This window comes from Rhinoraja longicauda, chromosome 28 (genome assembly GCF_053455715.1).
Source record: "Rhinoraja longicauda isolate Sanriku21f chromosome 28, sRhiLon1.1, whole genome shotgun sequence".
Classification (NCBI taxonomy): Eukaryota; Metazoa; Chordata; class Chondrichthyes; order Rajiformes; family Arhynchobatidae; genus Rhinoraja; species Rhinoraja longicauda.
In genome coordinates, this window is record NC_135980.1 from 10640294 (window position 1) to 10654725 (window position 14432).

Below are 14432 nucleotides of genomic sequence, written 5' to 3' on the forward strand. Positions count from 1 at the left end.
TGTATAGCTCATTCCATACACCCACCACCCTTTGTGTGAAAAAGTTACCCATCAGGTTCCTATTAAATGTTCCCCTTCACTTAAAACCTATGTCCTCTGGTTCTCGATTTCCCTACTCTGGGCAAGAGTCTCTGTGCGTCTACCCAATCTAATCCTTTGATGTTTAGTGCAAGATAAAGTTCAGTAAAGTCCGATCAAAGACTGTCCAAGCAAGGGTCTCCAATGAGATAGATGGTAGCTCAGGACTGCTCAGTACTCATGCAGCTACACTCAGCTACTCAATATCCACATTAATGCAGGCAAGCAGATCCCACGCGTGCTTTACCACCCCTTCCACTATATAAAAGCACACTGTGCATACACGCAGCAAAACAATTTCCAACTTGGAAAACAACTTTCAGCATTTCTGCCTTGTGATGTTCAACCAGAAGAACCTGAAGAACATCAAGTCATGTGCCTGTCGACCAGCACGCACCGCGCACGCGCGAACCTACCGCGGGGCGGCTCAGAGACTGCGCGGCGGAGCGGCTCAGAGACTGCGCGGCGGAGCGGCTGACGTCACAGGCCTGGCCGGGCGGCGCCGATCTGAGTCTGCGCAGCGGAGCGACTGACGTCACAGACCGGGCCGGGCGGCGCCGAACTGAGTCTGTGCGGCGGTGCGGCTGACGTCACAGACCAGCGCTCGGCGGGGCGGCTCTGAGTCTGCGCGGCGGAGCGGCTGACGTCACAGACCAGCGCTCGGCGGGGCGGCTCTGAGTCTGCGCTCGGCGGGGCGGCTCTGAGTCTGCGCTCGGCGGAGCGTCACAGACCAGCGCTCGGCGGAGCGGCGGCTGCATCATGGACGACGAGGAGGAGACTTATCGTCTGTGGAAGATCCGCAAGACCATCATGCAGGTGAGTGGCGCGGCCGGCCGGCCGGTTCCGAGGGCCCGGCGTACTTGGGGAGGTCTGGTGTCCCCGAGGGCCCAGGGACCTGGTGTCCGGGAATCTGGTGCCCGGCCGGGGCCGGTGTGCCCGGTGTGTGTGTCTGATGTGATGCCTGGTGCGTCTGGGAGTCCGGTGCCCGAGGGCCGAGATCTACCCGTTGTGCCCGGGGGAAGGGACTGCTTTGCGCGGGGCTCGGGCTGATAGTTGACACAAATGTCCATTTGTTGTTCGGCTGTGGGCTTTCACTGGTGGGTGCACATAGAACAACACAGCATGAGAACAGGCCCTTCGGCCCACAAGGTAGACACAAAATGTTGGAGTAACCCAGCGGGTCAGGCAGCATCTCGGGAGAGAAGGAATGGGTGACGTTTCGGGTCGAGATCCTTCTTCAGACCCATTCCTTCTCTCCCGAGATGCTGCCTGACCCACTGAGTTACTCCAGCATTTTGTGTCTACCTTCGATTTTAACCAGCATCTGCAGTTTTTCCCCTATTCCTTCGGCTCACAATGCCCGTGTCGAACATGATATCAAGATAATCGCTTATCTACCTGCACATAATCCAGATCCCTCCATTCCCTGTATATCCATGTGCCTATCCAAAAGTCTTTTAAAAAGCACCGTTGTTGAGTATCTGCCTCAACAAGCACCCCAGCAGTGTGTTCCCAGCACTCGGCATCCTCTGTGTGAAAAAAAATGCCCCACTCACCTTAAAGCGATGCCCTCTAGAATTTGATTTTTCCATCTTTGGAGAAAGGTTCTGACTGTCTATCTCATCTATGCCTCTCAGAATGTTATATTCTTCTATCAGGCCTCCCTGCAACAGCTGGCATACCAGAGACAACAATCCTAGTCTGTCCAAGATATTTCTGCAGTTAATACCTTCTAATCCAGGCATCATTTTAGTAAACCTCCTCTGTACCCTTTCCAAAACCTTCCCATCCTTCCAGTAATGGGGCGACCAGAACTTCACACAATACTCTAAATGCATCCTAACTAAAGTTCTATAAAGCTGCATCATGACTGCCTGTCTTTTGTACTCAATGCTCCAACCTACGAAAGCAAGCATACCACATGCCTTCTTTACTATTCTACTTGTGTTGATACTTCGAGGGAGTTATGGACAAGGACCCCGATCCCTCTATATATCAATGCTGTTAAGAGTCATGCCATAAGTTATATATTTCCTCCTTGGATTTAACCTCTCAAAGTGCAGTACCTCACACCTGCTCTGATTAAACTCCATCTGCTATTTCTCCACCTCTTTCTGCAGTTGATCTGTATCCTGCAACAGATCTTGACAGCCTTCCTCACAGTCCATGATCCCAGCAATCTTGGTGTCATCTACACATTTACTAACCACCCACCTACGTTTGCATTCAAGTCATTTATAAATATCACAAACAGCAGTGGTCCCGGAATAGATCTCTGCAACCTTCAGCCTGAATATTGTCATTCCACCACACCCTTTATCTTCTATCAGTAGCCAGTTCTGAATCCATACGACTAAGTCATTGTAAATAGGGTGGATGAAGATTTTATATGGACATCTTTAGACAAATCATATGGGATGGAAAGACATTATTCAGTTCTTGCTTGCACACGTGATCACTCTTTCCCAGTTGTGCTACAATTTCAATAACACGTCCAATTCTCTTTTGAAGTCATCTTTCAGCCGATAACTTGCAATTTATCTGCTTTCAGTTTTTTGTGTCGCTCAACATCTCCATGATTTCTTGTTTAAAATGCCTTTCTATAAATTTTCTATCCTACTAAATTTCTACATTAATTAGCTTCTGCGCTCCATGTCAATATTAAACATGCATTGCATGTTAATTGTCAACCAACATTGTAATAGAATTAATCTCTCAAAAGTTAATTCCAAGTACTCATTTGACCTGCATCCACTTGTAAATGCTTACAAGCAAACTCAAACTCCTGAAGTTGTAGATTGTCAGGAATAAATGTTCTTCTGTGGTGTATGCATGCACTTGTATTTACAGTGAACACCATTGCTTTTGGTACTATATGGGGTAATAGAAAACTCAACGGGGACAGTGTGGAGAGAGTGTCCAGCTTCAAGTTTCTGGGCACTCACATTTCGGAGGACCTAACATGGTCCAATAACACTGCTGCGCTGGTCAAGAAGGCACAACAAAGACTGTTCTACTTAAGAACACTGAAAAAGTCTGGTCTACCCCAACAGCTGCTGACGACCTTCTACCGCTGCACCATCGATAGCATCCTAACGCATGGCATCCCTGTGTGGTACCTCAGCTGCACGGAGGCAGAAAGGAAAGCTCTACAGCGGGTAGTCCATAGAGCTCAGAGGGCCATCGGAACACAGCTACCAGACTTAGAGGGCATCTACAACACACGATGCCTCAGAAAAGCCACCAGCATCCACAAAGACTCTTCACACCCCTGCAACAGTCTGTTCGAACTCCTTCCATCGGGCAGACGATACAAGGCCTTCTACGCCTGCACCTCCAGACTCAGGAACAGCTTCATCCCCAGGGCCATAGCTGCTATGAACCGGTCCTGCTGAGCCAGATGGCCACAACGCATAGATCAACTTGCACTTTACCCTGTCCAAAACTGTTACAACTGTTTCATTTCGTTGGGTTGCTGCTGTCTAAATTACTTAAATTATTGCATCGTATGGGAGGGGCATTCCCAATCTCGTTGTACCCCTGGGTACAATGACAATAAAGATATATTGTATTGTATTGTATATTGAGGGGAAGTATGTAAACTAATGGTTATCTGTTGTAATTCCCAGCTTTGCCATGATCGTGGATATTTAGTGACACAGGATGAATTGGACCAGACACTAGATGAATTTAGAGGTCAATTTGGAGATAAGCCAAGTGAAGGAAGACCACGGCGATCGGACCTGACTGTGCTTGTTGCTCATAACGATGATCCCACTGATCAAATGTTTGTTTTTTTCCCAGGTAAACTAAATTATTTGTGGGGTTTTATTTGCATCTGGGTTTCGGTGGGCTATCACTTGTAATCCTTACACCGCTTACGCAACCGACCCTCCCTTACCAGTATGGACAAAGGAACATTGCTCCTTTGTATATGTCTTTTCGTCGATTAGTGACCAGAGTTCCCAGCAGCTAGGAACACTGGCATCCTCACTGAAGCTTCTGGATCGTTGAAAAGTACAGACACAAAGTGCTGGAGTAATTCAATGGGGCTGGCAACATCTCTGGAGAACATGGATAGGTGATATTCAGTTCGGGACTCTTCCTCCAGAGAGACTGCCGGACCTGCTGAGTTACTCCAGCACTTTCTTTCTTTTTTGTAAACCAGCATTTGCAGTTTCTTTCTTCTCCATAGAAAAGTACAGCACAGGAACAAGTCCTTCAGCCCACAATGTCTGTGCTGAACATATGCTGTAGAAATCACAAGTCTCGAGTTTGAAGTTTGGTTTCTGAGAAAGATGTAGTAGTCTGGTCTATATGGAGGTTATTCTTCTATTTCTGTATCTTTGTTGTGTCGATATTGTCAGACAATATCATAACAATCTCGGAGCAAGCAGCCTATTGACTTACTTGGGTTGGGGTGGTGGGGGGAGGGGAGTCTTTTGCTCTAAATCCTTGTTCAACATATTAACAAGTAATAAGTGTGTTGGTCTTTAAAACAATGGATTACAGATCTAACTAATTTCAGAAAATTATAAGCAGCTGTCGGAAGGAATAAGGCACGTATGCAAATGCTACCTGATAAAGAACTCCAAGTTTTCCGCCTATTAATTATGGCCCATTATACTCATTGTTGTACTTAATAATATTCTTGTTGGTGGGTACTTTTATAGCAGAGTAAAAATCTGAGTATTTGCCCTGAGAGAAAAAACATGTACTAATGTAACTCTACTTGTGCAGTCTCTGAAGCAGATGATTTATAAGCAGTCAAACTTTAGCTTTTTGAGATAATTCTTCCCGTTAATTGTGATATACGACCGTAAGACACATGAGCAGAATTAGGCGATTCAGCACATTGAGTCCACTCCACCATTTGATCATGGCTAATGGATTTTTCCCTCTCAACCCCATTCTTCTGCCCTTATGTTTGCCATTTTTAATAAAAATTTTGTTTACATTTTTTTTCCAGAGGAACCCAAAGTAGGGATTAAAACCATTAAAATGTACTGTCAGCGCATGCAAGAAGAAAATATTACCAGAGCTATCATTGTGGTACAGCAAGGAATGACGCCATCAGCGAAACAGGTACAAAGTAACAATTTGTGTATATTACAGAAACTTCCTTTTTTTGTTTAAATATTAATTGTCAAATAAGTTAAAGGAACAATGGAAAAAAGTAGCTAAATCATACAGAATGATATGTAAACAAACAAATGTTTGGCATTGTTGAAATTGGATGGTGTTAGTTATCAGCCGAAGGTAACAAAACAAAGTTCCAGTTCTGTCTGATCATTCAGTCTAGATATTTAACATCTATTCAAGGCAAATAAAAATGAATGAACTAAAGCCACGGTAAAATGCTGTGCTCAGTGTCGCGGTTTCTCATGAATACTGCCATTGGGCAATTTATGGTTCGTCATGATGGACTCCCAAGGGAACAGGTCCTCCTCCACACTCACCTGAGGAGTTTAGGTCGCTTTCAAATATGTTGCTGTGATCCCTGGACGTCAGAATGGAATGTTCTGTAAAATTATGGAACAACTCGCCAGTCTTTCAGTTGACGTTTTTTAAATTCTGAGTCTGAGTGACCTGCTTAATGCACGTGTTATGCACAGTGAGGTAAATATGTCTTAGCAGTAAAATACTTGTTTTAAGTTATTCTAACCCAACTATTAATGGATTTATTTGTTTTATTCTTGCTTAGTCCCTGGTTGACATGGCTCCTAAATATATCCTCGAGCAATTTCTACAACAGGAACTCTTAATTAACATTACAGAACATGAGGTAAGTTTGGAAGGGTCTTTGAAATTGAATTACCCCACCACCTTCTGTATATAAAATAAAAGTTGTCCCTCTGGTTCCTATTGAATCATTCCCCTCTCATCTTAAACCTATGCCCTCTAATTTTTGATTCCCCTACCCGAAGAAAAACACTGTGCATTCACTCTAACTATTCCCCCCATGATTTCATCAGCCCTCTGTAAGATCACTCCTCTGTGCTACAATGAATAGTTTTCCATGACAAACTCCATTGTACACTATCTGCAAAAGCAGGATTAACAAAGTTATTTTTTCACATTCCATCCTTTCATGCTCACTTGACCATAACAGAAACTGGTTACTTCTAAACTTGTCTCAACATGCAGTGCAATAATTTCTAACGGTGCTTAACATTTCCTCAGAGATAGTTCGAAATTGATTAAAAGTTGTTTATTCTCTTTGCACAAAAACCTTCATTTGATCTTCAATAATTTTAGATCTAACAACATTTTCTTTCTGTTAACATGAGCTGATACGGATAAAAGTCCCGAATATTCAACATCTTTCCAAACCATGACAAAACCAATATGGACACAAAACATATAAAATCCACACTGTACTTAAGCAATGCCACGTCTTCCTTGACCTCTATATTACCACCAAGCAGTTTCCAGACAGACAGAAACAATGCTTAAGGATGGCCTTGAGTCCTCTTTAGAAACAATCTGGCATTCTTGCCACCCTTTGGGAACCCTGCACAAACGGGCAGAGAAGCATTGTTGTATAGGACACATTAGTTGCATTTTAGTGAGTTTATTGAATTATTTAATTTTAGGTAAGGAACCAACAATAATCCTTTCCCCTTCACCCATCCCTTTCCACCTATATCCCTACACTTGACTTCATATTTCATGCCTCTTCTCTCCTTATCTCACAGACATTTGTCGTCTTCCCGTCTCTGGCCTTTGTCCGCCCATCTGCCAATTAAACTCCCTTCACCTGTATCAACATATCACTTGTCAAGCTTTGTCTGGCCTCCACTTCTCTTCCAACTTTCTCCTCCCCCACCTCGCCCAACTACAATCCGTCTGAGGAAGGGTCCCGAACCCAAAACGTTGCCCATCCATGTTCTTCAGAGCTGCTGTCTGACCTGCTGAGTTACTCCGGCAGTTTGTGCCTTTTTCATTAGTCACATTAATACCTCCAGGCACCTTTTGGAAGCAGCTCATCCTCAACTATGAGGAACTGTCCATGAAAACAAATACATGAACCAATACTGTGCGCCCATCACATATATACTTATACTGATTCACATTTTGGTTCTAGTGTAAGAAGCATTGATTTAATAGAATAAGCAATCTTAAGCACAACAATCAGATCACAATGTCCTAAAGACAGCAAACCATTGACGTAATCTACTTGAAACTTCCACTGCAGTACAGGATCAGGGCGGCAGATATTTCTGGCTGTTGAAGGTCCTTTGCTGCTGGGAGAGCTGTACATAATACATAAGCTGCAACGCAGTGTTTGAAAATGATAACTTTTTTACTGGTTATCTGACTATTCCAGGAAAAGAAAATGGAATGAAATGATTCTTTTAAAAGGAGAGGAACAATTTGGAACAACTGTCAGTTTCAATACATTAAACCTAGTTTTTTAAATGTTTAAATGATTAAAAATTCCATGCCAGTATTATATTAATGTATTTGGCAATTAATATGAACTGTTTTTGAATAATATAGGTTATCTAAAGTGGTTTTGATACATTCATTTGATTGTGAACCATAGCTTGTTCCAGAGCACATCGTGATGACAAAGGAGGAGGTTGTAGAGCTGCTGGCACGATAGTATCCTTTCAACAAATGTTAAAATATCAATATTTCAACAGTAGGTAGACACAAAATGCTGGAGTAACTCAGCGGGTCAGGCAGCATCTCAGGAGAGAAGGAATGGGTGACTTTTTGGGTCGAGACCCTTCTTCAGACTGAAGAAGGGTCTCGACCCGATACATCATCCATTCCTTCTCTCCTGAGATGATGCCTGACCCGCTGAGTTACTCCAGCATTTTGTGTCTACCTTCAATTTGAACCAGCATCTGCAGTTATTTTCCTACTAATATTTCAACAGAAGTCTTTATGTATTGTGCTTCATCATTGCTACGATGTTTGATAACCAAAATTAATTTTGCGATTTGAACTTCTGAATTTTTATTTGCTGCCATTTGCTGCAGATGACAAGTGAATAGGTGCTATCGTAGACAGTAAAGATGGTTATCAATCACCGTGGGATCTTGATCAGTTGGCCAAGTGGGCTGAGGATTGGCAAATAGAGTTTAATTCCGATAAGTGTGAGGTGTTGCATTTTGGGATGTCAGGACAGGACATTCACAGTGAATGGCAGGGCCCTATGAAATGTTGTGGAACAGAGGGATCGAGAAGTACATAGTTTCCTGAAATTGGCATTGCAGGTGGACAGAATGTGAAGAATGCTTTTGGCTTTATTAGTCAGGGAATTGAGTGTAGAAACTGGGACATTATGTTGCAGAACGTTGGTGAGGCCACATCTGGAATATTCCTTTCAATTTTGGTCATCCTGTTGTAGGAATGATGCCATTAAGCTGGAAAGAGTACAGAGAAGACTGACAAGGATGTGGCCAGGACTTGGGGGCCTGAGCTATAGGGAGAGCTTGGGCAGGCTATTCCTTGGAGCTCAGGAAGTTGAGGGGCGATCTTATAGAAGAGTATAAATCACGAGGGGAATAGATAGGGTGAATGCAGGCCTTTTCTCGGTAGAAGAATCACAAACTAAAGGACAGGTTTAAGGGGAAAGATTTAATATAAACTTGAGAGGCATTTTTTTTCACACAGAGGTTGATGGGTATTTGGAACGAGCTGCCAAAGGAAGTAGATGAGAGTTAATAAACCAAATAATCATTTAAAAAAAAAACATTAGGACAAATACATGGATAGGAAAGATTTAGGGAGATATTGACCAACATGGGCAAATGGGACAAACTGATGGGGCATCGTGGTCAGCATGGATGATGTGGGCTGAAAGATCTGTTTCTGTGCTGTATGATTCTATTCATCATATGCTTTGCAGAATATGTGGTCTGGAGCATGTTTTTCATCCCTTTTCTCTGCATATTAGCATATTTATGCACCATCTCTCAATCATAATATAAACTCTGAATTTCTATTACATTTTATTTTATGAAATTCTGAAGCAACTTCTTTCCTCGATGCACAGCTGTTCCTTGCCTAAGATTTTCTCTCCAACATGTAACACTCGATATATCAAAATTCAAAGTTTTTCTAACTTGCTTTATTTTCTCTCTGCTTCCCTATTTCTTGGCCTTCAACCGTATACACTTCTTACTTTCCCGCCCCGCTGAGTTACTCCAGCTTTTTGTGTCACGCTTCTTACTTTCCCTGTTATATTGTCCATATGCTCATTATTCTTAGGTATTGACAAATCACCACACATTCATCAGCAAAGACCTGTGCAACGATCCCAAAGTCTTTGCTTACTTAATTTCCACTTGCCGACTTGCAACATGAATCTCCAGTGTCTCAAGAGTGAGCAGTTTTCCACCTCCAACTCATGATAACAGATATTATTTGTAGCACTGCTTGATAAAAAGCAAATGTCTTAACATAACAGTGGATCAACACTTAGATAGTTAGTCATTACGGACTTGCACTTTCCTTCTGTTCTGTATCCTTTGTAATTCAGTTAGTTCAGTGGGCATCTCATTAAACGAGTGTAAAAAAATATCATTGCCTTTATCTTGTGCTTTTGCCAGAAAATTTGTCAATTTGCATCTCAATTTGTCATTTAACCTCAGCACCTCATTGGTTCCACCCTATGAAAAACATTACTGTTTATATTCTCTGTATTTTGTGTGTTGCCAGCAAATGCTCCTGTCATAGATTTATATAGAATGGAAAAAGGTACTCAGGCTCAACTGGTCCATGTTGACCAAGGTGCCTGACCAAGCAAGTCTCACTTGCCTGCGCTTGGCCCATATCCCACCAAATCGTTCCAATCCATTTACCTGTCCAAATGTAACTGTACCCACCTCTACCACTTCCTCTACAGCTTGTTCCAAATACCCTCCACTCTCTTCAGATCCCTTTTAGGTCTTTCCTTTATCAACTTAAACCTTTGCCTTCTAGTTTTGGACTCTCCTATCCTGGGGGAAAAATTGTGGCTATGCCCCCCCCTGCTTTTATAAACCTCTACAAGGTAACCCCTCATCCTCTTGCGCTCCAGGGAAAAAGACACAGCCTGTCCTATAACTCCAACCTTTCAGATGAAGTGATAAATCAAATCACCACCTTAATACAATAACTACTCTTCAACATCTCAGCAAAATTGATAAAGCAATGGCCTACTGAAACAAAATGTTTATTGTTAATCTACACGTTTCTGCGTAACCATTGTACACCTTAATAATTTTAACCAGTAAGTTAAAGGAGAGCCAGTTGCCGAGAATACAAGCAGGTGATCCAGTGGCACGATACTTTGGATTGAAAAGAGGACAGGTTTGTTGCAAACATGCAGTTTCTGAATTGGAACATTTGTTTTGTAGTGATTCATTGTTGTTGGTAAATGGGTATTCTTCTCTTTTCATAGGTGGTGAAAATTATAAGACCCAGTGAGACTGCAGGAAGATACATCACCTACAGATTAGTACAGTGAGGCGTCCCAGAGATATTTTTGGTAACTATTTACCTGCAATTTTTTTTCCTCCTGTGTTTGGCACCCCTCCTACATCCAATATTTATCATTTAGGCAAAAGTCCATGAAATAAAGATTTTATAAGTAAATCTCTCTTATCCCCATCATAATCCACCTTCATCCTCAGACTACCTGCAGCTCAAACCTAGAAACAAAGAACTGCATATGCTGGTTAATACACAAAAGGACACGCAGTACTGGAGTAACTCGACAGGTCAGGCAACATCTCTGGAGAACATGGATAAGGTGGTGTTTCGGGTCGATGGGAAGGTCCCGACCCAAAACTTCATCTATCCATGTTCTCCAAAGATGCTGCCTTGCCCCAGCACGTTGCGTCCGTTTGTGCAGCTCAATCCTATTGGTTTCATTTTGTTATACCCAGACCTGCCTTTCCCAATGTCTAAACATCAGCTCATCCAAATCTCCGCTACATGCTATTGTGCATCAAGTTGTCTCACAGAATGAAATGTTTCAAACTCCACGGAAGTTGTGATTTTGAGTTTTCAAATCTAAGAAATACAATACTACTATGTTTCTATGCTTACCCTCCCCTTTCTAAATTAATCCTTGGGAACCAAGACATCATTCTGGTAAAACTGTAAAGCGTTTACCATGGCCGTCTGGGATTCCAGTGCGGTTCTGGTCTGGCCAAGATTTGTACTGACCAAACCTACTACCCACTTGATGTGGCTCCCCTCAATTTACACAGCATTTGTTAGATATGCTTAACTATATGAGGTGATGACTGAGAAATTGAGCATGCTTGCTCCACACAGACATGGCTTTTATAGGGCAAAACATATGACGATTGTCCGCTTCCTCCCCCCCTCGTGTCAGACTCGTGTCTGAGACTCCTGGGCACATTTCCCCTCCCACCCGTGACCTAGCTGTCTCACTAGTCTGTTCATCTAAATTGGACTGCTTCCAACCCGTCACTCTATCCTCCCTTGCAAAGCTTATCTCCGCTATGAAACCTGCAACCTGCCCCCTTGATCCTGCCCCCACTGCCCTTCTGAAGGATGTCATTGCAATAGCTGGTCCCAGCATCCTCTCTATTATCAACAGTTCTCTGGCCACTGGCACTGTTCCAACCAGTTTCAAGCACGCGGTGGTCCAGCCCCTACTGAAAAAACCTAACCTAGACCCCACCTTGCCTAGCAACTACAGACCCATTTCCAAACTGCCATTCCTGTCAAAAGTCCTTGAAAAGGCAATCCTTAACCAATTAGTGCCCTACCTGCACCAAAACACCATCCTGGAAAGTTTCCAGTCAGGTTTCAGAGCCCACCACAGCACAGAGTCTGCCTTGTTGAAGGTACACAACGACCTGCTTCTCGCCATCGACACCGGCGACTGTGCAATCCTGCTCCTTCTCGACCTCAGCGCAGCATTCGATACAGTGGACCACACCATCCTTATTGACCGTCTCCGGTACGCGGTTGGCATTGATGGCACTGCCCTGAGCTGGTTCGCTTCGTACCTCAAAGATAGGAGTTTCGCCATCAACATAGGCAGTTATTCCTCTGCTCCAGCTAGCCTCTCCTGCGGAGTTCCACAAGGCTCAATCCTAGGCCCCATTCTCTTTTCTCTATACATGCTCCCCCTTGGCCAAATCATTCAAAGGCACGGCATTTCTTTCCACTGCTATGCCGATGACACTCAGCTTTACCTCCCCCTGAAACCCAACAACCAGTCAAATTTAAACAGCCTCTCACACTGCCTTGAGGACATAAAATGTTGGATGGCACAGAACTTCCTCCAATTAAATGAGAGCAAGTCTGAGGTCATCCTATTCGGCCCCCCCGACTCCATCAAATTGATAACAGGCAGTCTTGGAAGCCTATCCTGCCTAGTCAAACCGCATGTCAAAAACCTCGGCATGATATTTGACTCTGCATTAAAATTTGATAAGCAAGTCAACGCTGTGGTAAAAGCCAGCTTCTTCCAACTTCGAACCATAGCTAAAATCAAACCTTTCCTCAAATTCGACGACACAGAAAAAATCATTCACGCTTTCATTTCCTCCCGCCTAGACTACTGCAACTCCCTATACACTGGGATCAGCCAATCTTCCCTGTCCCGCCTGCAACTGGTCCAAAACGCCGCAGCGAGACTCCTGACGGGTACCCGTAAAAGGGACCACATCACCCCGATTCTGGCCTCTCTCCACTGGCTCCCTGTACGGTACAGAATCAACTTCAAGCTCCTCCTATTCACGTATAAAGCCATAAATGGACACTCCCCCCCCTACATCAAAAATCTTCTAACCCCCCTCTCTAACTCCAGGTCCCTCAGATCGGCCGACTTGGGGCTATTCACTATCCCACGGTCTAGGCTTAAACTCAGGGGTGACCGCGCTTTTGCGGTTGCAGCTCCTAGACTGTGGAACAGCATCCCTCTCCCGATCAGAACTGCCCCCTCCATCGACTCCTTTAAGTCCAGGCTCAAAACATATTTCTACTCCCTAGCGTTTGAGGCTCATTGAGGAGGCGCTGTGAACTGTTTGCGTGCTACTGTATGTTTTCATTTTTTTTTTTTCTATTGGAACCTAATCAAATGTACAGCACTTTGGTCAACGTGGGTTGTTTTTAAATGTGCTATACAAATAAAATTGACTTGACTTGACTTGACATTAGAAAGACATAACAAGGCCATCAGATGTGGCTTGTGGAATGGATATTAGGCATCATTAATCTGTTATCTAGGTAAATGCATTATAGTAAAGGCAACTGTGAGGACTTGCTAATATTTATATTTTAATGACTATGTTAAGACTTTTGAGATTTCATACTATGGATACTAGAATTATGAATGGGAAAAGGAATGGAGCTATGTCAGGCTTTTATTTGCTATTTTGTATCATAGTGAGCAGACCTTTTTTAAAGTAACATGCAGTAGATTTTCATCAGTTTCCAAAATGATGTGCTTGCTGTGCTAATTGGAAGAAACAGTTGCAGGACAACCTTACTTTCTGACATCTTATTTAGTCTAAGGCTAATTTTGCAATTCATTTTAATGAGTTCAATCATCACGGATTAGCTGGAGCATCACAAAACTTATATAACTAGGCTGTGATATTATTTTTGCATTGTCTTCCATTGTATAATTATTTTGTATATCTTTATTAATTACATAACAAAAATGTCCATCCATTTAATGTGTATCGGAAATATGGAGAAACTACAGCACAATAATCTTTCTGTGTGCTAGGTGTGAAAATGGCAGACAATCCAAAGGGAAACATTGAAAACCAAGTTCGTGCTTCGTTGCTTTGTGCTCATTCCTAACTCGTGCCAAGGATGGTCTTTCAGTTAGTTCTATAACTGTATGTGTCCCGTCATTTGTTTTTTTTAAATAAACTTCATAAAATATTTCGGGCCTTGAGTATAATTGAGTTTAAAAATTGACTTGTCATGTTGCAGCTGCGTGAAACAAAACTTTGCACCAGAATGTTGCCTGGAATGAAATGTATTATCCATAAAAAGAAATTTAGAAACAGAGATAATAGGTGCAGGAGATGCCATTCGGCCCTTCGAGCCAGCACCGCCATTCAATGTGAGCATGGCTGATCATCCACAATCAGTACCCCGTTCCTGCCTTCTCCCCATGCCCCTTGATTCCGCTTGCCCTAAGAGCTCTATCTAACTCTCTTTTGAATTGTATGTAGGTTAATTTGCTGGGTAAATGTAAAAATTGTCCCTAGTGGATGTAGGATAGTGTTAATGTACGGGGATCACTGGGCGGCACGGACTTGGAGGGCCGAAAAGGCCTGTTTCCGGCTGTATATATATGATATGATATGAATGCATCCAGTGAATCGGCCTCCACTGCCTTCTGAGGCAGAGAATTC

At 43.1% G+C, this 14432-nt stretch overlaps 1 protein-coding gene across 1 annotated transcript; it reads left to right on the forward strand.

Moving 5' to 3' along the window:
• Window positions 1–756: 756 nt before the first annotated feature.
• On the forward strand, window positions 757–13954 carry LOC144607349 (DNA-directed RNA polymerases I, II, and III subunit RPABC1). The gene is made up of 8 exons (XM_078424116.1): window positions 757–894; window positions 3708–3882; window positions 5048–5163; window positions 5783–5863; window positions 7628–7686; window positions 10308–10386; window positions 10478–10564; window positions 13793–13954. Exons 1-7 carry the CDS (start codon window positions 838–840, stop codon window positions 10541–10543), a joined length of 633 nt encoding a protein of 210 aa, XP_078280242.1. The 5' UTR covers window positions 757–837; the 3' UTR covers window positions 10544–10564; window positions 13793–13954.
• The last annotated feature ends 478 nt before the right edge of the window (window positions 13955–14432 follow it).

Bases quoted from the DNA above. Each gene is read 5' to 3' on its own strand.
- LOC144607349 (XM_078424116.1), top strand. From the start codon at position 838: ATGGACGACGAGGAGGAGACTTATCGTCTGTGGAAGATCCGCAAGACC. The intron at 5,164-5,782 runs GTACAAAGTAAC...ATTCTTGCTTAG, and splicing joins TGACGCCATCAGCGAAACAG to TCCCTGGTTGACATGGCTCC. The intron at 7,687-10,307 runs GTATCCTTTCAA...AATTTTAACCAG, and splicing joins GTAGAGCTGCTGGCACGATA to TAAGTTAAAGGAGAGCCAGT.